Below are 26202 nucleotides of genomic sequence, written 5' to 3'. Positions count from 1 at the left end.
CTCAGCAGAAGGGGTTGGTTGCATCCAACTAAGCTGTACTCCAAGTTGCCCCAAGTTAGTCAAGCCCATTATTTTAAAGGAGTCTACTCTGAGTAGAACTAACATTGGAGACAGCCCAGACATTCCAGAATTCGCCACTGTCTCCCACTGTTTTGCTCTGTTGGTTGAAGAGGGCCCATAGCCCAGTGATGGAGCACCTGATTGGTGGATAGAAGTCCCTAGGTTCCGCCTATTATTCCCAGCTCACTATTGGGGGATGCACAGAGAGAGGGAGGGAGGTGGAGAGAGAGAGAGAGAAGGGTGGGGGTGGGGTGGGTGGAAAATGTAGAAGTAGTAGTAAACATTTATTACCTGCCCTTCACCCAAAGGTTCCAGGGCAGGGTACAATTTTAAAATACAGCATTAAAAATCTAAAATCACAAAATAGGCTGCCCCCTAAAAATACATATCTCAGGTGTCAAAGGCCAGGGTGAAGAGGTGCATCTTCAGCATCCACATAAGGCTGTTCAGTGAGGTTACCATACTCATCTCTAGGGAAGGAAGTTCCACAACTTAGGGGCCACCCAGAGAAAGTCTGCCCCCCCCCTCTGATCTCAACACCCGAGAGGGTCTGTATGGCTGTGGGGAGTACGTAACAGATAAACTAACGGCTGTTGTGGCCTTCCTTGCAGACCTGCCTCAAGGAATCGGACGGCAGTGAAAATGAGGATTTCTACTCTGATCATAGTGACGACTGTCTGTCTGAAGCAAGCTGGGAGCCTGTCGACAAAAGGGAAACAGAGGTACGTTGCATCTCCTTAGACAGGGGTATAGAGCAGAACAATGAGACATCGTATAATGGGAGCTCTGTTATTTCCATTGCTTTGTGGGGGGTTTCCTCTGTTTCTCCCCCCCCACACCCTAATTCAGGTGTTGGGAATTCTCTTGCATTTGGTCCATTGAGTGAGGTTGGTGTGCTGTCCATCCCAATGCTTTTCCACAGGCAGTGTCCATATTTGGATGCATTAAGGATTTTATTAACAGCATGATGTTCTAGAAGTAGCCCTTACTTATTGTTGACTCCAGCCTCCCCCAACCGGATGCCCTCCAGATGTTTTGGATCGCATCTCCTATTATCACTGGCCAATTGCCATACTGACTGGGGTTGGTGGGAGCTGTAGTCCAAAACGTCAGGAAGGAACCAGTTTGGGAAAGGATGCACTGCTCCAAGGAACAATTACTCTCTGACATCCTTTCAAATGCTTGAAAACTTCCAACATTCTTCCTTTTTCTAAATGAAACATTCCCTTTATCTCTTGCCTTTTCCGGCCTGTCACTGTCAGCGTAGTCCCACTCTGAATTATTTCCTATTGGTTGAACACTTTTCCAAAAATAAAGTGTTTGAAACACAGAACACCAAAGCTTTTAAATGTGCCAAGGAAAAGCTGCTCCCTGACTCTTGTTTACGAGACTCCTTCTACTGAACGGAGCCAAACTTGGCTTGACACGCTGTGATTTCTCTGCAGGTCACTCGGTGGGTTCCAGACCACATGGCCTCACACTGTTTCAACTGTGATTGTGAGTTCTGGCTAGCCAAACGCAGACACCATTGCAGGTAACGCTCAGCAACTGCTATGACACTTCCTCATTGGTTGTCTTGGTATTTATTCTTTACCTCTTTTCCGCCAGTAGCCCTCTCCTGTTGTTGCTGTTCCCCAGTCACTGGTATTCAGAGGAGGCCTCTGATCCTGGAGGTAGAACATAACCACCATCATGACTTATCCTCCATGGATTTGCCTAATCCTCTTTTAGAGCCATCTACAGTAAGTGGGTAGCCATCACTGTCTCTTGTGGGAGCCAATTCCACAGTTTAACCATGCACTGCATGAAGACGACATTTCTTCTTGTCTGTCCTGAATCTCCCATCATTCAGCTTCGTTGGATGGCCTCAGTTCTAATACTCTCTGTTCACTTCTGTCCACATCATGCATCATTTTATACTCTTTTATTGTGTTCCCGTTTATTTGCCTTTTTTCTAAACTAGCTCTGAGCATTCCAGGTTTTCCTCAAAGAGGAGTTGCTCCATCCCCTTTTGGCAGCTCTTTTCTGCAACTTTTCCAGATCTACAATATCCTTTTAGGCATGGCGACCACAACTGCACAGTCTTCCAAGTGTGGTTGCACCATAGATTTGTACAAAGGCATTATGATACTGGCAGTTTTGATATAGGCGTCTCTTCCCCATTGATCCCTAACATGGCATTCCTTCCCCCTTTTCACAGCTGCCACATACTAGGTCGACACTTTCATTGAGCTACCTGTCCACTACAACACCAAGATCCTTTTCCTGCCTAGTCACCACCTGTTCAAACCCCATCATGTGAAGTTAGGAATTTTTTGCCCCAAGGTTTTTTGTTTATTATTTGATATATCCTGCCCTTTCTCCCAGGAGGAGCCCAGGGCAGCAAACAAAAGCACTGAAAACACTTTGAAACATCACAAAAACAGACTTTAAAATATATTAAAACACAACATCTTTAAAAACATTAAAAATATATAAAAAGTTTTAAAAACATCTTTTTAAAAAAAGGTTTAAAAACATTATTTTTTTAAAAAAAGAAGCTTTACATATTGAAAGCAATTCCAACACAGATGCAGACTGGGATAAGGTCTCAACAGGCTTGTTGGAAGAGGAAGGTCTTCAGTAGGCGGAGAAAAGATAACAATAATTGTGCCTCTCTCATATTTAAGGGGAGGGAATTCCACAGGGTCGGTGCCACAACACTAAAGGTCCATTTCCTATGTTGTGCGGAATGGACCTCCTGAGAAGATGGCATCTGCAGGAGGGCCTCGCCTGCAGAGTATAGTGATCGACTGGGTATCTAAGGGATAAGATAGCTAATAGGTAGCCAGTGCAGTTTTTTCAGCAGCAGGGTGACATGTTGGCGATACCCTGCCCCAGTGAGCAGTCTCGCAGCCGCATTTTGCACCAGCTGCAGCTTCTGGACCAACCTCAAGGGCAGCCCCACATAGAGCGCATTACAGTAATCCAGCCTGGAGGTTACCAGTGCACAGTCAACAATGCTCAGGCCACAGCTGTCTTACCAGCTGAAGCTGGTAAAAGGCACTCCTAGCCACTGAGGTCTCCTGGGCCTCTAGCGACAAAGATGGATCCAGGAGCACCCCCAGACTATGGACCTGCTCTTTTAGAGGGAGTACGACCCCATCCAAAGCAGGCAACTGACCAATTACCTGAACTCGGGAACCACCAACCCACAGCGTCTCCGTCTTGCTAGGATTCAGGTTCAGTTTCTTGGGCCTCATCCAGCCCACCAGGCAGTGGTCTAGGGCTTGCACGGCCTCTCCCAATTCAGATGTTACAGAGAAATAGAGCTGGGTATCGTCAGCGTGCTGCTGACACCTCGCCCCAAATCTCCTGATGACCGTTCCCAAGGGCCTCATACAGATGTTAAACAGCATGGGGGACAAGATGTACTGTGACGCCCCACAACCCAACTGCCAGGGCCCCCAAAGACAATCACACAATGCTATTCTCTGAAAACGACCCTGGAGGTAGGATCAGAACCACTGTAAAACAGTGCCTCCAATACCCTTCTCACCAAGTCGGCCCAGAAGGATACCATGGTCAATGGTATCAAAAGCCGCTGAGAGATCAAGTAAGAGTAACAGGATATGTAAAGTACAGGTCCAGCATTCTGCATAAGGGTGGTATGTTCACTTGGCCTTAGAAAGGCAAGAAGGTGGAAAGGACAGGTATAATTCTGTGAGAATGAAATAGGGAGGCACCGTAAGAGGAGTTAAAACAGAAAGGTAATGGCAGGAGACGAAATGGAGCAGAGACAGAAGGTAGTCTCTGAACAGGAGCTGTGGTCCAGATTGGCTGCCGCTGCTGTAGCCCCATTTTCGTAATGCCGTATATGAACCTATAAAGCTGCCTTACACCGCTGGACCGTTCTGTCAATCTTCTCTGGGATTCTCTACTCTGCCTGGCAATGGCTCTCTAAGGCCTTTCCTGGCCCCACTGGGATCTGTTCAACTAGAGATGCCAAGGAGTGAACCTGGGATCTTCTGCATGCAAAACATGTGCTCTTCCACTGAAACATGGGCATTCTCTGCAAGCCACGGTTCTTCCATTCCCACTGACTAGCAAACAAAAAAAAGGGAGAAGAAAAGTAGTGCACACCAGCTGAAAGCAGCTCTGGTAATTCATGCTATATTCCCAGTGTCCCCATAGTAGGGTTTGTTCTTTAGGCCACAGGGACTGCTGGAGAACCACAACACATCAGCACGCCCAGGACCCTCAGATGGTCTTGTCTGATCCATCGCTGTGGCAAACAAGCTTCTAGAAGTGGTAGTTGAGCACTCCACATAGCAGCCTGCTTTGGCCCCAGGGTCACTGCTCCCTTGTGTTCTTTCTTCCTTGCCCAGGAACTGTGGGAACGTGTTCTGCGCTGGTTGCTGCCACCTGAAGCTGCCCATTCCTGACCAGCAGCTCTACGACCCAGTCCTCGTCTGCAACTCCTGTTACGATCACATCCAGGTATCCCGTGCGAGGGAACTTATGAGCCAGCATCTGAAGAAGCCCATTGCCACAGCTTCTAGCTGAATGCCAGGAGAGGAAACCCCCTGTCGAAGCCTGGCCTTTTCAACTTGCAGACTGGAAGGAAAGGGCCTGCCTCTGCGGCAGCTGAGGAGGCTGGTAGTGCAGCACTTGCTCACCAAGTTTTATGCACTGTTGGCGATTCCCCCCCCCCAACTTGGTGTCCCGTGTATTGGAGATGAGGAAATTGGATTAAAGAGTGCGATAATGGCCCACCTCATGGTACTGTTTATGGTCTGAAGACCTGAGGCTAAACCAGAGACCGCGGTGTCTTTCTTCAGAGAGCTGGCGAGTGATGTGGTGCAGATAACTGCCTTGTTCCCAAAAAGCAATAGAAAGGCATGGTCAGAATCAGACCCTCTTCTCCCCACCTCACAAAGGCAGGCAGGTTGAAACTGTGCAAGGAAGAAGAATGCAGCCTCAGAGTTGTATGTCTGCAGGAGCCTCGCTCTGGCGGTGTTTGTCTTGTCTCAGCTGTGTTTGGCTTGCCAACCACTTGCCCGGATGGCTCGAGGCCATCCGCTAGTACAAAAACCAGGAGGGTTGGGGGCATCCCTTATCAAGCAGGACATGTCCCTGCCCCTTTCCTGTGTGTTCCTTCAGGGAATAAGATTCTTTGCCCTGGCAGCTGGGCTGTTGTACGTGGAAAGCCGAGTTAAGTTTGGCTGGCTGCACTTCCCGCTCGCTGCTGGTGTTGGGCAGTCGGTTCCCGCCTGGTGTCTTCTTCACAGCCTCCCATGCGTGTAATTCTCCTCCCCCTTACGCTGCACTTGTGCCTCTCCATTGCTGGTTGCTCTTTATTATGGAAACCCGGTGCCCTGAAAGGCAGGCTGTGTGGGTCTTCTTTACCTCCCGGAATGTGCTGTTCAGTGTGCTTGAGGGTTTCAGTTCAAAATGCTGCTAATGTTTCTCTGCACTTAAAGTGGTAGTCTGGAGAATGAAAGTTTTTTTTGTTGGGGGGAGAAGGATACTAATTTTGTAAATGGGAGGCGGAGAACACCGGCAAACAGGGGCTTCCCCCCCCCGTACCTGTCAGTCCAAGAAGGTGCAAGGGACAATACAAAAAACATGATTTATGATCATCATCATTGCAAAAACGCTTTCCAGTTCATCCTGGCGTCAATAAATTCCCCTTTTGGAAATGGCTCTCCTGATTTATGGTTGCTCCACTTTCTCTTCCATCCATACAAGCACTTAAAATGCTTTGGAAGGGATGGGGGAAGCAAGACGTTTCCACAGATCTTCATGAGCAGCGTTCATGATCACTTTATCCTGAAGTGCAGTAAATCTGTAGAGGGGTCCATGGAATGAACAGGATTGCCAACAGTCCATTCCTGGCTGGTTTTTTAAAACTTTCAATGGAGTTAGTGGCTCTGTCCGCCATTTTTCTTTCTTCCACGTTTCACTTGCTTTTGGTCATAAGCCTAAAAGCCAGCATCATCCTCTGACACTGGTCTCCTTGAGTTGCCCAATGGCCTCTTTCAGGGAGCAAAAAGCTCTCATTGGCAAAAGATGAGATTTCCGATGTTGCCGTACTCTGAACTTTGTTTGTACAAAGGGATGTAAGTAAGAGGAGAGTTAAGATTTGGTCCCAACTCATTTGCACAGACATCAAACAAACAAACAAAAATCTGAAATAGAACAAGAACCTTCAAATCAGCCACGGTTAATTGAAACTGCTTTCAGCTCTCATGAATTTGTGTCACTGTCTTCAGGCAAAAAACAACTCCAAAATCAGATCAATAGCTTTGTGACAGGCAATGTGCTGTAAGAAATTCAATACGGTTGAATAAAATCTCTATATTAGTGTTGCTTTGTTGGACCGTGTTATTTAGTCATGACTGAATGGTCTTTCTCACACCTTGCCTTGAGGATATAAGTGGGTGTTCCCTCCAATGGCAAATAATGGTGTTTCCAAAGAAAAGGTTGATGGTTGAGTAGCTTGAAAACGCTATTCAGAGAGGGCCTCCCTTGAACTGTGTCAAGAGGTTGTGTTTTTAACACTATTGATGTCCCTTTCGTGGACTCCATGGCACTTTGCAGAATAACGATAATGCCAGGACATTGGCTTGAGGAGTTTACAGTTTAATTTTCAGCACACGGGAAGTGACATTTTTATATCACTTTTCAGGCAGAACTTACAATGCGATGTACATAAAATCATTAAAACAGCCTTTGACAACCTGGTGCCCTCCAGATGTTTTGGAGCACAATTGCCATCAGCCCCTGAGGGCCACATTCCCTCATGAGCAACCTTCCAGGGATCAGTGGTGGGCGGGACCAGAGGCGAAAATGGAGCAACAGATAGGACTCTGTCCTTCGTACACCAGGCTGCATTGTAGCCATGTAAAAGTCAGAGATTTCTACACACACCCCTCTGTCTTAGCAAGCAAAAGGCATTGACACAATTCATGGACACATTTCAGACAGGAAAAAGCACTTGACGATGGTGTGAAGCCTGGGAAGAGAGACACCAGATAGAGAGGGCAGCATTGTCCCCTGTTCATACATCAGTGTAAACACAAGGAGTCCTGTAGCACCTTAGAGGCTGAAGGTTGTATCTGAGGTTAATTCTGCTCTGAGTAAGACTTATTAAAATTAATGGGCATTGCTAACTTTAGAATTTAGAGTAGAATTTAGTTAAGATACATCCCTGTCAGATTTATAGAGCTTTTGCTTCAGATAAATCTTTTAAATATAGACTCCTTTTTGTGCTCATAAATGACAGTCAACGATTCTAAAAGGGACAGACTTCTCATTTGCACTCCACAGAGGAAAAAGGGCTTTTATAGACATATTTTAGGGGAATAATTATATATTTACTTATCTCAGTGAGCATACATAGCTGAAGTGAGGCAGTGTATATAACTGAGAAGCGGAAGGAGAGCTCCCAGGACCATTGCTGCATGAACATTTTTTACAGGAGAGGCCACCTGGCACAAGCCACATGGTTACTCTTCCTCAATGTCCAAGTTTGAGCAGGCTGATAATAGCATACCTTGGAAAAGCATCTGTTGGCTTCATACCATCTCAGAAGTGTCTCTATTAAAAAAAAGAGGTGTCAGGGTTCAGACCTACTTGGGGACCCTGCTGATTGTGAGGTCACCTGCAGGGCCCTGTGCATTCATTTAAGTGAATTTTAGGCACTTGTATAAATGATTATGATTCTAGGAGCATGACGACGGTCACTTGATTAGTGGCGAAGTTAAAATCCCTCTGAACAAATGCAGAGCTGCATTTATAATATTTTCAGATTTCAGTGATAATTGCACCTTAAGGTGTAGGTAGTGTTAGTGTAATATTCAAACCCTAAGATTTCTGTATGCGATTTTTTTTTTTTGCGGAAGTAGGAAATATATCCTGAATGCATACACTTCTCCATCAGTTACCAAGTCTGACAACATAAGAATTCATGGAGAAAAAGATGGGATATAAATGTAAGGGGGGGGGAGTGTGGATTCCCTGTCAGTTGCGAATCTACAGGAATTTATTCATGTGCTGGGCCTGACGTATTTGAAGCTCTTTTATAAATGAGATGATTTCCAGAGCACGGAAATGGGTCTGTCTGTTTGGTATGTGAGGGAAAAGCATCCTTTGCCTATATACGGTCAGTGAAATATGAGCAGATAACATATATAGCTGGAACATAGCGTTGCTGTTGGTGCATGAATACTAGATGGGTGTCCTGCACTGTATGCGTGGATGGCTTCTAGACTAATTTTAAGCTCCCGTATAAATAATGGTGGTTCTAAAAGTGTGGGAATGGGGTTCTGGTCTTCTCAGTTCTAAGAATGTTGGGATGGACCTGTCGCTTAACCCAGCGCTATTGCTAAATATTTGTAGACTGCGTTTTGGGGTCCGAGTTTCCCAAGGTGGCTATATCCCCACAAAGGTGGTTATATGTGTGTGTGTATTGATAGACGATATATAGATAAGAAAAAATATGAAATATATTATCATTTTCAACAACCTTTGCGGATAGATGCATTAACCCTGCTGTCCTAACCATGCCTACTCAGAAGTCATACTGAATTCAGTGGGGCTTACTCCCAGGTATGCGGCCTCTATTGATTTGTAAACAAACATGCACAGTGAGAGCTTGTTGCAAAAGATATCAGCAGGGCCTTTTTGTATGTGCGACATTACTTGCCAGTAGAAAAGCACTGGATATATGTTATACCCGCACATTATGTATGTGTGTATACATATGTGTATCTGTTTGAACAGCTTGTGTGTAAATAATGTCCACCTTGGGGACATAGCTGTTCCAGTGCCCTTTTATGCCTCTTTTAAATATAGGGCTGTACCCCATTACTACTCAGAGTAGGCCCTATGTCACGTCCATTAATTTGAAGGGGTCTGCTCTGAGTATGGCTAACACCGGATGCAGCCATAATATTTTCCCATGGCTTTTATGTGTGCACATAAATGTGTATATATATGTGTATATGCCTATTTCAACTGCCTGCATGCAACTTTTTAAAATGTATTTTTTCCCTACAGCTATCTATATGCATCTATGGATGGCACTCTGATTATTTTTTAAAGTTACATTAAACTTAACGTTGGGAGGTGAAAGCGTTATTTCTGGCATTTACATCCCACCTTTTTGCCTCCAAGGAGCGCAAGGTGCCGCATGCAAACGTGGTCCTACCACCGCTCCCCATTTTTATCCTCCCAACAACCCTGTGAGGTAGGTCCAGCTGAGAGACAGCAAGTGGTCCCAAGCAAGGTCAGTCACCCTGGCAGCTTCATGGCTCTGAAAAGGCACAGCTCCAAAAACTGAGGTAATTTTTATTATTATCTGACAAGTCATCGCTGAGGTAATTTTTTACTTTAAAGTCATCCCTGTCGTTGATATACATATACATATGACGGGAGCAGAGCGGCCTCTTAGTCAATTTCTTGTTATTATTTGAAAGACTTCCTTGTTGTAACTGACCAAATATTTTATTATTGTCGCTGCTCTGGTTCATTTTTACGTTTTGGCGGGAGAAGAAGAGCCGCCTGAGGCAGCCATTTCTCGCTATTCGAAAGCCTCCGCTGCCGTCCCTGAGGCAGCGCGGTGCTTGCTCTGCGCCGTTGTTGGGTCTCTTTTGGCGGGAGAAGAAGCGCGGCCCGAGCTCGCGCCCCGGCGGCGTCCGCGATGATTGACGGCGGCGTCCGTTGGGAGCAAGCCGGCCGGCCGGCCTCGCGCGCGGGCTCCTTCCAGCGGCCGTTGGGCCCCGAGGGCGGGAGGGGAAGGGGGCTTCTTCGCGCGCCCCGCAGAGGCCGAGCGCAAGCGGGCGAGGCCGAGGCGTCGTCGCCGCCGCCATGGAGGACCCGCTGCTGTCGACGGCGCCCATCAACCCCAACAACTTCCCGGCCAAGCTGTGGCGGCTGGTGAACAGCCCGCGCTTCCGCTCCATCCGCTGGGACGCCCGCGGGGAGGGGCTGCTCATCGACCAGCCCTTGTTCGAGGCCGAGCTGCTGGGCGCCGGGGGGGCGGCGGCCGTTGCCGGGGGAGGCGGGCCGGGCGGCGACGCCGCGGCCGCTTCGGCCTCGCCTTCCTCCTCCTCGTCCTCCGGCGGCGTCCCCTCGGCGCCTCAGGCCTCGCCGGAGCTCTTCAAGACCACCAACTTCACCAGCTTCATCCGGCAGCTCAACCTGTACGGCTTCCGGAAAGTGGTGCTGGGCCCGCCCGGAGGCGGCGGGGGCGGCGGAGGGCCGTCGGGCGGCGGCGGTGGGTCGGCCTCGGCCCCCGGCGGGCCCCTGCACCACTTCCACAGCCCGCACTTCCGCCGCGACCGGCCGGACCTGCTGGTGCACCTCAAGCGCCTGACCAGCGCCAACAAGGCCAAGCTGGCCGCCGGCCTGGAGGTCACCAGCCGGCCGCCCAACCGCTTCCAGCGCCTCCTCAGCACCTCCCTGCACGGCGGGGAGGCCCTCCTGGCCCAGCAGCACAACGCCCCCGCGGGGCAGGCCGCCGCTGCTTCCGCCGGGGCAGGCGCCAAGAGTAGCGACAGCAAGCCCGGTGAGAGAAAAGAGGAAAAGGGCCGCCACAGCCATCAGCGCCGCCACCTCCTTCTCTCTGCTGCACTACAAGGCGCGGCTCTTGAGCATGGGCAGAGTACACCACACCCCTGTGTAACCACAGCCTGCTTGAGGGAGACAGGCCATCGGGGGAGCCTCCAGAGCTCTCCTCCCCCCCAGCATCGTGTAGTGATTCTTAACCTTTTGGGGGAAATCTGATGAAAGCGGTGGATCCCCTCTCCAGAAAAATGCACATAAACACATACACAAAATTTGGCATATGAATCAAAGGGGGGAAATCGTTTTTGTGCCTGGTTCATGGAGCTCCTGAAAGCCCATCCATGGTCCCAGGTTAGAAACCCCTGATCTGGTTTGTAACAAGGATAGCCTTGTGGCACCCTTTTTACCAATTTATGTAGGCTGCAGTCCTAACCCCAAGTGCCTGGCAGTAAGTCCTGTTGAATTTAGTAGAGCTTACTTCTGAATGGGCAGTTAGGATTGCCCTGTTCATCGTTTAAAATGCTTAACAGACAGCTTTGTCATATTTAAAAATCCCAAAGCACTGTGCAAAGAAAAGGCATACGATAGGCACAATGAAACAAAAACGGGAAATATAATTTCATAGTAGCCAGTAATAATACAGAGCAATAGCACCGGTCTGAAAAAACTTGGATAAACAAAAAGTATTTTTGCATACACCCAAAACGTATGCACATTGGTGTGTCCCTTATTTCTGACCATGCACCATAAAAGATGAGAAATTTTTTATCGTGACATCAGCTTTTGTGGCCTAGATTCCAGTTCCATCAGATTCATGAAGCATCCACAGTTGACACTTGCATGTGTATATTTTACATACACAAAATAAGTACATGATAGGGTGAACAGTGAGGCCAGAAGGCTGTAATAATTACAGTGGCCATTCACAAAAAGCAATTATTGATAACACAGGTATTCTGGTATGCATGTAGTAATTGGCCTTCTAACACCAGGATGTTTTACGTTAACAACTGTTTGTGAATGGCCACTATCAGTAACATAACTCACCATCTGGATTTTCAGCATTTTATTCCCTTCTGACCTCACTGTTTACAATCCCACCCACAGTTTACAGTCCCCCAACCACGTATTGGCACCATATTTTCCCCCAACCATATACCTTCCCCACTGGAAAATAACATTTCATGAAGTGGACAGTAATCTACAGAAGTTTATGTAACAGTAAATGTATTAAGTCTTCAAGATGCCATAAAATTTTTAGTCTGCTGCAGCAAAAAAAAAAAAACACGGCTACCCATTTTGTTTTTAAACACACCATGGAGAGCTGTTGCCACTCAAGAATACACAGCACTGGACTGTATGTGCATGGCCCCCTATAACAAAATTAGCTTGAGTTCCTCCATGGAAGTCTTGCTTTAAGGACCCAGATAACATGGCAAGTTGTGTGCACAGTGGCTGTGGTTACTCAGTGCTGATGTAGAATACACATGTCATGAGAGTACCAGAGCTGAGTTCTGGCATTCAGATTAAGCCCCTCATGATTGACTCCCACACAGAAGTTGAAAGCGTCCAGGCACCACATGTGGCCATAGTCTCACTCACAGATCTGCCCCTCCCAAATTTCCTGGGGTTTGAAAGTACACCGATTGAAATCAGTGTTGCCTTTTTCCAAGTGATTTTATGCCATTCCCTTCAGTTTTACAATGTCCCGAAGCACATCCTCTTGCTCCTAATTAATGCCCACGCTCTGGATCTATAATCACAAAAACTCTGTTTGAGTCCACACTGCATTCATGTGCACTTATTGAAAGGGTACCAGGAAAATTCATTCTGTTACCGTTCTTAAGCTGCCCTGCTTGTGAGTACACAGAAAAGTTAAAGCATCTCCCTAGGTGTCTGCTTTCTGTTAAGTTATCTTAAGCGTGCAGCCTTCAGAAAACAAGATCACAGGATGTTCACAAAGTCATATTCTGTCTAGGCTAACTAAAAGACTGCGTGTGGTGGGAGGTGCTCCACCTCCTTCCCTGTCCCATTCCACATGTTCAAGCGCTGTGCTGTGCTGTGGCTGAGAAGACTGCTCCAACACCAGAGATCTTTATTTACATCACTGCAATAGAGAGGAGAGTTGAATTCATTTCTGTGACAAATTAGTCCAGAATAACTGCCCCCTCCTGATGCTGTGCTTCCTATACCGTAAATTTCAACCAGATTAAACCATTTTGCTCAAAGCACATTGGAAACTATTTTTGCAAAGAGCCTAAGATCCCAGTCAGGGCTAGTTTATGAGGTTCTTTGAGGACAAACAGGTGGTTATGCTGATTGTATTATTGTGCAGATATGCCTACAAATGTAAGTGAACCAGTACATTTTTTACACTGTCACAAGGTACTGCAAGTAGCTGGTGCAGTTTGCATCATGCTATCTCCTACTATCACTAGTTTTTCCTAATTAGGGTTTTTGTTCAAGAGAAAATAGAGCAACTCCATAAAGAAGCATTCATTGCCCCACAGTGCCCCATACTCGGGTCTTGACTGGACTCTTTCTCATCCCAGCCATTGTCCCACTCTTCCTCCTCTAGTACTCTCCTCACTGTCCCAAATAAGAACATTCCAATATCTTTTTATAGCCTCTACAACTAAGCAATGTTCACATCAAGCAAAACCTTGTTTCTCTCCTCTCTTCCATACCCAGTAAGGTGAAGAAAGTTTGCAAAATATTTGGTGCCCTAACCCCAAGAGAACGATTTATATCCCCAGTAAATAAATGGAAAGGAAACAGGAAGAGAGGCAATTGGTTGGAGATTGCCTGCCCTCCATTTTTAACAGAATATGGTATTTTTTATTCATATCCATCTTTCCCCACCACAGTCTGGGGAGAAAATTCTATTTTCTATACCCCTGTAGATCAGCTCTATTCCACTGTCACATTATAGGATGCAAATCCCAGGCAAATGTTCTAAAGGCTAGGCATTTCTATCCCTGCAGTGGCTAACAGCACTTTCAGCCATTTCAGAGATAGAAATGCCTAGCCTAAATTAAAATAATGTTGACAGTTCCGCAGTAAAAATGCTAAAACAGCAGAATAAAAAGATAAATACAAACAGCCATTAAAAATAATCAGCTAGCTTCTAGGAAACTTAAAAAAAATAACATGAAGACAACCTCTCGTGGTGAAAAAGCATTCCTGAAAAGGAAAGTTTTAACACACCAGTACAAGGCCATTAAATGGCAGGCAAGACTAGCCTTTGGGAGGTAGGTCCTCAGCCTGAGTGCATCCACTGTAAAGGCCCTCTCCCTGGTCCCACCTAAGGGAGGCACACTGGAGGCTTCTGTCAAAAATCTTAGTAGGCAGGTTTGTACAGGAGGAGGCAGTCCTTCAGATATCCTGGTCCCAAGCCATGCAGAGCTTTAATGGTCATCACGAGTATGTTGATTTGAGCCCAGAAACGCAATGGAAGCCCGTGGAATTGTTTCAATAAAGGAGTTGTATGCACTCGATAAATGCTCTCTGTAAACAGCCTGGCTACAGCATTCTAGACCAATGGTAGTTTCTGGACACTTTTGAAGGGTATCTCCACATAGAACATACTGTAACAATCCAGATATGATATAACTTAGGCATGTGTCTGCTATTGGAGGTCACTGATTCATAGGGTTGCCATAAGTCACAATCGACTTGAAGGCACATAACAACAAAGGCTTGTGTCACCATGGTCAGAGCTGCAGCACAGGAACAGGTGCAGCATTGTATCAGCCTACAGTAATATACCTCTAGACTGGACTACTATAATGCATTGTTTATTTATTTATTAGATTTATATCCCGCATGTTCTCCCAGTAGGAGCCCATTGTATGTGGGGTTGCCCTTGTAGAAGCTTTAGAAACTGGTTAGTTTTGTTTTTGTTTTTTTAAAACCACCATTTGGTAACATATAAGAGCCAGATCAGACTAAAAGCTTATCCAGTCCAGCTCCTGTTCTTATAGTGGCCTAGCAGCAGCCACATCAAGCCTGCAACAGCATTCTTCCCAGGATATGGTGTTTGGAGGCATTGTCTGAATGGCCTGCTCAGTTTCTTAACCCAGTTCAGTATGCTGGTGCTCACCTTTAGAGTCCTTCACAGCTTGAGACTAGAATACCTGCAGGAACACCTATTTTCACACAAATGTGCCCATATACTGAGATTATTATTGATTGTCCTCCTCTGTTTGCCCCTGCAGTCAGCATTATGGCAGGGAGCATCCAAGGGAAAGGGTGATGGCACCCCATTTACTTTATTTTCATTATTAAATTTCTATCCCACTCTTCATCCCAAAGAGAGCCCAAGATGACAATACCATTTGTGGAATACTCTTCTTAAAGGTGCTCACCTGGCAGCCATGCTGATGTTGTTTTGGTATTAGTTGAAACTCTCTTTACTTTCTCAGTACTTTTAATTGTAAATATTAATCTCTGGTGTTTGTTTTTGTTTATTTTGCACATTTGTTGCTTTTAATTGTGTTTTTGTTTCTTTATTTTAAATTTTAATAATAATAGTTTGTATATTTGTAAACGGCCCTGGGATAATTTTTTTTGAGGTGCAGGATACAAATATGCTAATATATAAAACTATACAAGGAGCCCCTGTCGAACTGGGTGCTTCCAGTGTCAATTTGAACATATCAGTCAAAAGCAATGTAGTGGTAAAGTCAATCTATTGACATTGTGGTCGTGCATGCCATCTAAATGGCATCATTGAATTCCGAACTGGAAGTTCAGGCTGTATGTCACTCTAAAATTTAAACTTTTATTTGTTCTGTGGTTATACTGTGCTGCCGGTTTGATGTGAAAAGCCGGAAGGGCTCCTCTTTAATGAAATCTTGGAGCAAGGCTATATGTAGGGATGGAGATACCTGTCAATTTTGGTTTCTCTTGGTTTCTCAGTTTTTCCAATTTTAAATTCTGTTTTCCACATTTCCACAGCAATTTGTGAGGTTTTTTTAAACCCTCATGAAAATTTGGCAGCACTTTAATGTAAATTTCTCCTAACAAACACATTATTATATACAATTAGTTTTGGCATATGCACTTGTTTGAAAGCAATTCCTGTAATATAATGAATTTTTGTATGTTATTTTCACTAATATTTGCATTTTTATGCACATTTCCCCCAATATGTGCATTTTTCCACATTAGCTAGTTGGAGAATGGCATTGCAAAATTCAGAGAAGTGAATACTAAACGATAGCTGTGCTTTGATTCACGTATTAGTTAAAGAAATGTGAAATAGGTCATTTCTCATTAAAATACAAACAAAATCCAATTTCTGCCTCATTCATAGTTATAAGCTTACTCAAGTGGGGTAATCTTCCCTTCACTAGGGAGATACGTCTTTTGAGTATTAGTCATTGTAAAATTTGAAATACAAACTTGTCCTGAGGTAAATTTACTTAGAAGTGAGTATGGGACATGGCAGGCATTATGGCTTATGTTTGGTAACCTAGTGAATCTCTCCTTTCCCTCCCTCCCCCTATGCAGCGCCACTGACTTTAGGACAGTTTCACCGGTCTTTTCGGCGAGACAGCTTATCTCCATACTCATACCTGTCGCCATCATCTCACAACCAAAATACCTTTCCACTGAAAGGTTCAGAACGGACTCCTCTTCCTCCCAGAACATGGCAGAACTCCCTTGGGATGCTCCCAGGGCAGGTGGAGACATCGACTTTTTCAGACAAAGGAGTTCCATTTCCTGTGCTCCAGAGGTTTCCAACTGAGGTAACTTACACTCTGCAGCCCAGCGCTACATCAGTGCACATTCAGCAAGGGCCACAGACTATGGCTGCGTCTTCCCAGAAATATACCAGTTATGCAGCTTCAGCACCATACTCCCAAGCTTACTACCCAACAGGTAACATGTTCTAGTTATTTCAGAAAAAAAACCATAAAATGTGCTTTAATGTAGTGTGGGTAGAAAGTAGACCAGCCCTGAGTCTAGGTGATCCCCATACTCAGGTTAGAAAGGAATTTCCCTGCGTGAGATAGGATAGTAGCCCCCATGGGGCCTTTTTGCCAATATACGTTGCATATTGCTTGTGCTTTCTAGGTGTGATTTTCCCTGCAGCAGGCACTTCTAGCATGGGACTCATAGCTTGCGGCTCTATTCTTTGGAGCAAATTAGTGTGCCAGGATGACAGTGAACTGTTTTCGGTCTTGCTAGGGTTAAATAAGCAGTTCTCTTATTTTGTAAACACCCTGAAGATGTGTCAACACCCTTCAGGCAACCAAAATGAATGTTTATTGTCATATAACTTTCCCACAAACAAATCAGAACAAATGCTCAATAAAGACCAGATATAGTCTAACCTCCATGTAAGCTTTATGTACTCAATAAACGAACACCCAATAAACAGGTCATCTGGAGGAGCCCTGTTGTGTTTTATGAATGTGGTTAGCTGCTTTGAGGACACTACCCCAAAACAGGATTTGTATCTATTAAATAAATAATAAATGAGTGCAGCATGGAATATGGTTGCATGATGGTTACACACCTTTTAAAGTGTGCTTGTAACATCACTAGCAAAAACAGCACAAATCCACCCATACATGCCATTGAGTGAAATTCTGGATACATTTTATTGTTTCTTTTTCATGTTTGATGTTAATACCTTGTAAATTAAAAAAGAATATTGAAAACAAAACATGATAGACATTTATTCATACATTAAAATCCAGGCATTTTGAGCAAGACCATATACTTACCAGCGAAGCGTGGGGAGTGCTCATTGTAAAAATGGAAATAATAGCAAACTTCAGCAAAGAAACTCCCTGCTCCAGCAAGAGTGCCCTGCTATTTTTGAAACTGTGCATGCCTTCTTTCTGATACTGTGCCACACAGTATTAAGCTGGGCTGTTCCCTCTCCATTATATGCAGATAGAATATTATCGGTGCCAGTCTGGAGCTAGAACTATAATAAATATTAAAAATACAAAGCAATATGGTTTTTTAATGGTTGGGAAAGCCTTTTATTTTTACTTTGTTTTCTTTCCAGCTGTATTACAATGTTGCTCTCCACCTACCCATATGGATCCCTTAAGTGGCTGTGCTAGTCCAACAGCCTCAACCTATACACACTGCAGTTATTTTCAGGTGAGTCACATAAATGAGCACATTGACCAGGATCCAGTGAGACACTTTAGGCATACCTAGTATGATATATGACTTTGATTTTTTGAATAACAGACTCTTCTCATGTGCACATCACAAACTTTTTTTTGAAACTCTCCTCTGGCTTGCCATATGTAAGAGAGGAGCTATAGTTTGAGAAACACAAGCTTCCTTGGTCATGCAAAACAAGTTGAACATGTCTTTGGATGCTAGCTCATGTGTGAAGAGTGGTAAGTTTCATTCTGATGAGTTACTTCAGCTACATACCAATGCATAAGAAATTGCTTGTTGCAAAATAGAAAAATGAGTGAAAGGGTAACATTTCATAAAATCAAGTTGGAAGAGACCTTGGAGGTTATCTAGTCAGTATGGGATCTGCAATGCAGGATATGACAACTACAATATCCCTGACCTGACAGCCATCCAGCCACTGCTTAAAGAACTCCAGCAAAGGAAATGCCACCACCTCCCAACGCAGTCTCTTTTACTGTCGAACAACTCTTACCATTAGGATATTTCTCATAAATATTTATCTGAAATCTGCTTCCCTGCAATTTCCACTCATTGGTCCTCCTAGTCCTATCCTCTGAAATAACAGAGAACAAGTCAGCTTTGTCTCCTGCATTACATCCCTTCAGTTATCTGAAAGTCACTTTCATGTCTCCCCTTAATCTTCTCTGTTCTAGGCTAAACATACTCAGATCTTTCAACCATTCCACATAGGACTTTGTTTCCAAATCCTCCCCATCCTGGTCACCTTCTTCTGGATGCATTCGAGTTTGTCATTATCCTTCTTAAAGGGTGGTGCCCAGAATTATAGTTTCCTTACAAACATGTTAAAAGATTCTAAAAGTATTTTCTTTTTTACAAAAAGATTTTAAAACATCAACTTAAATAAATTGTTTTGAGTACTCATATATTAATCCATTTGGCTCCAAAACAATATAAATAGTTTACACACTATTTCTTAATTTACAAGTTTTCTGATAGAAAAACATCAGAAGAGGACACCTCTGAAATATAAAAAGAGGTTTATGCTAAATTTTACCAACATCTTATATCCATATATTCTTATTCCACATTGAAAGATTAAGCCTGATTAATTAAATTAATGAGAAAATGTTGTAGGGTGAAGTGTTATCAATCTTTCCATTCCAAAAAATATGTAAATGCCAATCTTTCTATAAATTTGTCTTCTTGAAGGTTGCAGATCACTCTTTTTTGATAAGTTAATTTAGTTGTCTTTTCTGCTACCTAAAATTCGATAAAAATAACAATAAAAAGTTGTTAATGCACAGTATTGTTTCAATTTTTAAAAAACAAAAGAAATAAGCACAGATATTATAAATTTATATGGCAGAAATTTGCTCAACAATGCCTAGTTTGTATTTTGCAAATAAGCATTGAATAAAGCTTTTAAAAAAACAAGCCTTATAAACTGATAGTGTGCATGCCTGTGTAAAGGATTAGGACTTTCAGCAATTTTCTGTTTAATTTTTGTGTGTAAAATGGTTGCTTTTTGCTTTAAAGATTCTCCTGCACCAGAAGGTCAAAAGTTCAAAGGAAGGTTAAAAATTTAAGGGAATGTTTTGCCAGGATGTTCTGCACAGGAAAATCAAAGATGCTGTCTGGGTGTCTGACAATTAAGTGAAAAGAGAAACTTATCTAGGAGCCTGCTGTCCTGATGGGCTAAAAGTTTGGAGCGGGGAAGGAAAGTGGCAATATTGCATATAAGTCAAATTGGAAAATAGGGTGGGTATAGGTACTGTAGTTGTAGAACTAAAGAGAAAAAGAGTTATGGGATCAGAAACTTGAAGAGATGGATTTGAGCTGCAGGAGGAAGAAACCAGATGAGGACCCTGAAGGGATTGAGAGACTGAACTATGGGATGCATATTGATAGGTATTGACTTGGTTATGGAAACTTTCTAGAATAGGTACAGCTGGGTGCAGATGTCTCTCTTTATTTGTATCTGCTGTTATGGGCAACTCCTCAAACTGGAAAATTACTTTTTCTTCTAAAATCACTTTCTCAAACTGTTTAACTTTTTGGCTTATGAAAACCTTAAAGCATATCTTGTTTTAGAAAAATGTTATCTGAGACCTTGTTATTTACTCCACATCTAATTGCCATGCAACTTTAACCAGTATAGGGAGTAGGTTGGGTCAGTTAAAGTCAAGGTTAAAAGGCTGCTTGGGGAGGCAGCTGGAGAAAAATAAAGATATCCACTTGGTGGCAGCAGCAATGTTAACAAGGAGGGCTTGGTTTGCTTGCCTTGCTTGCCTCTCTTCTCTCACAGCACAGGATACAGTCCTTGCCATCACAATCTGTAAGAAAACAATTGTGTTCACAGTATCAAAATAAAACATTTCTGTGGAAATACTGAGCTAGATGGATCAGGGGTCTGACTTGATATAAGCAGCATTCTATAGTTGTATGTTCCTAACCTTTAATGGTGCTTTGTGACCCTTGTCTCCTCCATACTGGTAAATTATACCTGATTGTACCAGGCTGATGGTTCATTTGACTGGACAAATGCAAGTGTCTGAAGCCAAGCCAGAACAGTAATATTAATGTTTAATATATGTTTGTGGTGTGATTTGATGGTACTTTATATTGTTTTGTAAAGGGCGCAGATGATGTTGAACGGAGAGAACATAAATGCCAAAAATTAATAAATAGAATGTATTTATTCATTCCCTTGCCTTGCCAGAATCCACCAATGCAGTCTTCATACCCTGTTGAATTTTTGCCTTCTAATTGGTCTTGCAATACCAATGATGAAAACAAAAAGACAGAAGTCAACTTGGAGGCTGTCTTCCAGATTGTAGATGAGATGCATTCATCCCCCAAACTGGAAATGGTAAAAGTGGAACCAGTGGAGAACCAGTGTCCAACTTCACAGCCAAACCGAGGCCAGCAGTTACTAGTTAATCCAGGGAACAGTGATGCACCTTCTTCAGGTCAAGCCAGCCACCTAGAACCTCTGACACCTGTGGGCTCAGATATTACATCTTTTGTGGTGGAATCAGATCAAGCTATAGCATGCTCCTTGCCACAGTCACCAGAGTTTATTTACACTATCCACACCACTGAACCTGTGGAGAGTACTGCAGCACAAATAGTGCAGCCACCTGCAGCCCCACAGCAGACACCAGCAAAGCTGAAAGAACCTCTGAACCAATCTTCAGCACAGTCTTCCATGGTGTTTGTACAGGAGGAAATTTCTTTCAGTCAGCCACAGGTATGATGTAATGTGACACATAGCTGTACCACATTCTGCAATGGTAACCTAGCCTGAATATTCTTCTGCAGCAAACCAATATTTAAATTATAATCAAAGTACCTTTTCACAGCACTGTAGAGCAGGTGTGGGGAACCTTTGGCCCTCCAGATGTTGCTGAACTACAATTCCCATCAGACCCAGCAAGCATGGCCAGGAATTAAGGAGTTGCATCTCAGCAACATCTGGAGGGCCAAAGGTTCTCCACACCTGCTTTAAATGGATTGCTTTCCAAAGTTTCCAGAACAGTATGAATTTAGGCACAAATATTTCATAGTGTGTGTCAGGTTGAATATTTAATGCAGTGTCAGCGTAAGACTGGAGAGGCTTAGGTTCAGTCCCCAGTCAGCCTGTAAGCTCTCACTGGTTGACCTTGCTCCACTCGTTTTCTCTTAGCCCAGCCTACCTCACAGAGTTGTGAGGGGGGAAATGGGGTGTGGGGAAACAGACCACTATACACCATCTTGTCTCCTTAGAGGAAGGGCAAGATATAAATGCTAGAAATAATTATTGTGAAGTAACTTCTTCAGGACCTATTACAAGCACACTTATGTGAATACCTTATGGGGGGGGATTTTTTTTTGCTTTGTTTTTAAGGAGGATCCCAGCATCAAGTGTCAGGCAATTCCATCAGAGACCGTTGTGTCTTCTGAGCAGATAGGATTCCTCATTTCAGAGGTGGGTCCTCTCAGCAAATGTGCCAAAGATTCGGTTTCATCTATGCAAACCAAATGCAGAGAAAGAAGGAGCAGCTCACAAAAGGGAAAATCCCCTGGTAAGAATGGCAGGTTTGCAGGGTTTGTTGAGACAAATGTATTTATACTGGATACTGGGTGTGTGTGCTGGCCACAGGTTTTGACAGCTGCTTTGTGTCCTTCCAATTTGACTAGTTATTCAGGACCGAATTAGCTCTCAAAAATGAAGCTCTACCCCCCCTCCCCCATTCACTATAATGCAAAATCTAAAAATGGCTGTAACTTTTTTTTCTTTTCACAAAAGTGAATGTAATTTAAGGGATAGCAAAAAAAAACCCCTCGAGTGGATTAAGCCTGCCAACTTGTAGTGAGATCATCCAGGAGTTTTCATGCAGAGTACCTTTAAAGTTTGATTTTTTAAAAATGAAAAGGTTACAGCTTTTTCGTTATCTGCCAGAATTGAATTCAATTTACAGGCATGGTCTCTCCTTCTAAGGGGATGAAGGCTGCCACATTTCACAGTGATAGCTGCAGTGGTTCTCCTGCAAGTGCAGAGTTTATCATCTGGGGGAGGGTACAATATGAATCATTGGGGTGGGATCAGGGTGGAAAAAAAGAGCATGGATCCCCAGGAAAGAGAGGAATGGGGAAATTTCACACATACACCCAGCAAGAACCATATTACTCTAAGTAATTGCTGGAGAGTGGACTTCTGCCCCCCTCCCCAACTTGTTCTCTGTGAGAGTTCTGTTCATTGACTTGCAAAAGAGAAAGCAAGGTGAGAAAAGAGCAGAGATCCCCAGGAAACATTAGAGCAACTCTGAAGCTTAGGGAGTCCCTGATCCACCTTAGGAACCCTTCCTGTTGGTGTGGTCCAAAAATATGAGAACCTTCCCTGAATCACCTTGATAATTCAGGGCACACACAGAGCTGATGCACACCCTTCCTGGATACACCACTAGGATATGGCTTTCCTCTGTTCCTTGGATGATTTGGAGTTATTTGTTCATCAGGCACCAATATTAATGATGGTTAACACTAACCAGAGTTCATTCCTAACCAAGAGTTGAAGTTGTTTAATAGTGGTTCCGATGTAACCTTTTAACCTTTAGCTGTGGTCAAAGAGACTAAGGAAGACTCTGAGCATGAAAGGGGAGCAGCCGAGGGAGGGAGGGTAGGATCTGCTGATCTGCTGCTGATCAATGATTAAGAGGCAGAGTTATATCTGTTAGCCCTGTCAGTAATACATGATGTAAATAAACGAAAGGACATTGTTCTAGATGAGTAGAGGACAAACTACATGTTAACATTACACTCATGTAATGAAATCTTGATCACCTCGTCTTCTTTGCAAGTCACCCCTGTAAGGGGTGCTTTGCACTGAACAAGGGTGTGGAAGAAAGGAAGAGCTTAATCTTTCCTTGGAACTCCCTGGCCCAAAGCCAATGCTGTTGTTAATTTATGAATTGCCTTTTACATGTGTCTCAAGGCAGTTTACAAATATATCTTAAATACAGCTAAGAACTGTTTTAAAACAGTACATAAACAACTCGAGATATGTTTGAAAACAATACAGAATGAACACCCAAAGCTGAGATCCTTGCATCCTGCAGGAAAAGCTTGTCAAAACAAAAATGTATTCAATTGTTTCCAGAAAGTACTGATAGTGGGTGCCTATCATACCTCAACAGAATGCTGTTCTGCAAAACGGGCAGCCATACTGAAAGCCCTGCTCTGACTTACTGTGGAGTGGGCTTCTGTTATTGCTGCCAGTGCTCTGGAACTGTTTTTAATTAACCAACATGGGTCTGGAACCCCACAAGGCAGGGATTGGTGAGGGAGTTTCAGGGGGAAAGTGACTGGCAAGGGAAAGGGTCAGCACTCCTTCCTGCCTCTTTAACATTTTAAATGCTTCCAAACGGAGATATTGAATTGCCCTTTCCATTCTTCCTAGATCTACATCTGCTAGTGGATGTGGCTTGCAAACAAGAGCATTTTCCAAAGGAAGAAGAATTAAGGGAGTGAGAACTTGATGGAAAGTATGTGCAAATGCTGAGTAGTGGCCAGCTGGGGAAGAGCAGTGCCTTTCACGCCAGGAGGACTTTGGAGGCTTTTCTGTTGTTAGTAACAAAATTCTCTCCTCCTATGCTCATTTTTGTTTCACATTTAAATAATCCCACCATTGTGTTTATTATACCTCTTTAGTAGGTTTTAATAATTTTACTGGTCAATTTCTCCTGATTTATTTGCCCAAATTACATACAAGTAGAAAACCTGGTCTCTTGGTAAATAGGAAAACGTAACACCCTCAGGGAGATGTCCCAGATGTGGAATGTTTCTTGTTTTGCACTGGAACATATACACTATGTTGCAACGAACAGCAACATCCCGCATCCCTAGGACTGTTCAGATTCCATTTGTGGACCATTTAAAGGTAGAGGGTTTTTAGAAAACAAATTGAACACAAAGGAATTTGAGGTCACAGGATCTGAGGTCCAAATGGCTCATCAATTATAGGAAAGGCACTCTGGGAAAGATGAGCTCATTTTCTAGGTATTACACAGGACATTTTCCTCTTTCTTGCATTTGTTCCTTTCCAATAGCAAGTATTGGCCTTTCTAGGAGTACAGCTGCTGGATATTTTATGTTAATGGAGCATTCTTGGGTTTTAATAATTTCCTCATTCTAGAGGCACTTTATAATAAATTGTTAAGGCAACTGTTGTTTTACTATATTGCTTAGCTTAAATATGTCTTCTCAAGCTATTTTAACTTGTTCAACATAATTGTATTTATTGATAATATATTTTAAAGAGCCATGTCTTTGTACTGATATTTATTTGTGTTGTAAGTATATTAGTATATATGTGTGTGAATGATGTAGCACAGTGAGAATGTGCTTCAATCTTGTTCACTCATATTTTCAGAGTCAGATTTCTACAACTGTGAAAAATGCATAAGAAAGTACTTGAAAAAGCAGAGAGAACAGACAGATCTGCAACTTATAGCTCTGTTACATCCATTATCTCCCAGTACCCTTGTGAATGGCAGGATGAACCAAGGTCAGATGTGCAAACTCGGCTGGAGCCTCAAGTCAGACAGATCTTAATGTGGTATCATTTCCTTCAGAACTGCCATTACATAGATTTCCAGATATTCTGAATATTTTGAGACGGCCCTCAATCAGTCTTCTGAGGCCCTGTGTGTCCATCTAGAAATCCAGTATTATTTTAAGGCAAGCTGTCAAATAGAGAGGAAAAATGCCATTGCAGTTGGGAACAATATCTAGCACCATCTCTGAAAGGCTGGATTTGAGTGGTATATGTTGTGCTCATGTTGTTGTCTGGACCCAAAATAGGGCTGCATACATACCAAACATTTAAAGCATGTGGCTTCTCCCAAAGAATCCTGGGAACTGTAGTTTGTTAAGAGTGCTGGGAATTGTAGTTGTGTGAGGGGTAAACTACATTTCCCAGGATTCTTGGGGGGAAGCCATGTGCTTTAAATGTATGGTATATATGCAGCCTAGGTTGGCAACTATTGTTGAGCTTCAAACTAGTGTTGATCCATATTAATGCAAATGACGTTTTTTCTTTGCCATGCCTGCATAGGATTATAGCAAAATATCTGCAGTAGTCCTTTTTGATGATCAGTAAAGTAAGAGCTTTCACATGGGTCTGCAGTTTTAACTCTAAATTAGGAAACGGTTGCATTTATTGTCTTTTTCCTGTCTACAGGCTAGTTTTTAAAAGAGGCCAAGGAGCTGGATCTCCTGCCATATTTATAGGCACAATTACTTGACTTGACTGACTCTTGAGCATTTGTAAGATGACAAAAGAGAAAGGACATTCACACTGTGTAAAGAAATCTGCATAGAAATCTGCACTATTGCTGAAACTAATAAAACTCTCGGGGTAACTCTCCAGAACAGCCTTCTCAGTGTTTCCACCCTTTTAGCCCAGATGTATGTAGTCAATAAACAATAAAGTGACTACTCCAAAGAAGCCTACTGTTTTGCTAGTTTGTTACTAGAAAGACTCATTTTAAATGGTGTAGTGAATTACAAAACACCCCACCCACAGAGTCTGAAAGGAAAGTGCACGTATCCATTGAATTGTCACGTTATTCTGTAACGGCACAATTCTGTCTTGATGATGCAAGAGCTGAGAGGCCTTAAGAAGTGGTGGAACTGTCATTTTGCCAGCGAAGATGGAGCTACACACCAGTATCCACTGTCAGAACTCCCCTTGTGTGCTGCTGGAAGCCTGACAGCGTGGATGTTCTGGAGCAGGCAAAACAGGGTGTGTGTATGTAACACAGAACAAGAACAGCCCTGTTACTCTTTATTGCTCTTTATTTAAAACAAGAAGTTAGAAACCATAATATATAACAGAACATAGATAATGAAAAATCATTAACTATCAAAGTTCAAACACTGTAGTACAAATATCCGTAATCAACTTGCCAAAAC

At 43.5% G+C, this 26202-nt stretch overlaps 2 protein-coding genes across 3 annotated transcripts in view; both read left to right on the top strand.

Annotated features, from left to right (window-relative positions):
• Nucleotides 1-6407, top strand: part of MTMR4 (myotubularin related protein 4) — a 47739-nt gene extending 41332 nt beyond the window's left edge. For both annotated transcript variants that reach the window (XM_061604959.1, XM_061604960.1), the window contains exons 18-20: nucleotides 672-782; nucleotides 1506-1594; nucleotides 4428-6407. In XM_061604959.1, the coding sequence (XP_061460943.1) occupies nucleotides 672-782; nucleotides 1506-1594; nucleotides 4428-4605 (378 nt within the window). In that variant the 3' untranslated portion in view covers nucleotides 4606-6407. The remainder of the gene's footprint in view (nucleotides 1-671; nucleotides 783-1505; nucleotides 1595-4427) is intronic.
• A 3431-nt stretch (nucleotides 6408-9838) lies between these two features.
• Nucleotides 9839-25696, top strand: HSF5 (heat shock transcription factor 5). Its single transcript, XM_061605149.1, has 6 exons — nucleotides 9839-10612; nucleotides 16126-16497; nucleotides 17639-17736; nucleotides 20468-20998; nucleotides 21635-21812; nucleotides 23687-25696. Exons 1-6 carry the CDS (start codon nucleotides 9913-9915, stop codon nucleotides 23755-23757), a joined length of 1950 nt encoding a protein of 649 aa, XP_061461133.1. The 5' UTR covers nucleotides 9839-9912; the 3' UTR covers nucleotides 23758-25696.
• Nucleotides 25697-26202: the final 506 nt, after the last annotated feature.

The sequence above is a fragment of the Rhineura floridana genome, chromosome 21 (assembly GCF_030035675.1).
Source record: "Rhineura floridana isolate rRhiFlo1 chromosome 21, rRhiFlo1.hap2, whole genome shotgun sequence".
NCBI lineage: Eukaryota > Metazoa > Chordata > Lepidosauria > Squamata > Rhineuridae > Rhineura > Rhineura floridana.
Note: the sequence above shows the minus strand (reverse complement) of the source record. Positions and strands in the feature narration are given on the sequence as shown.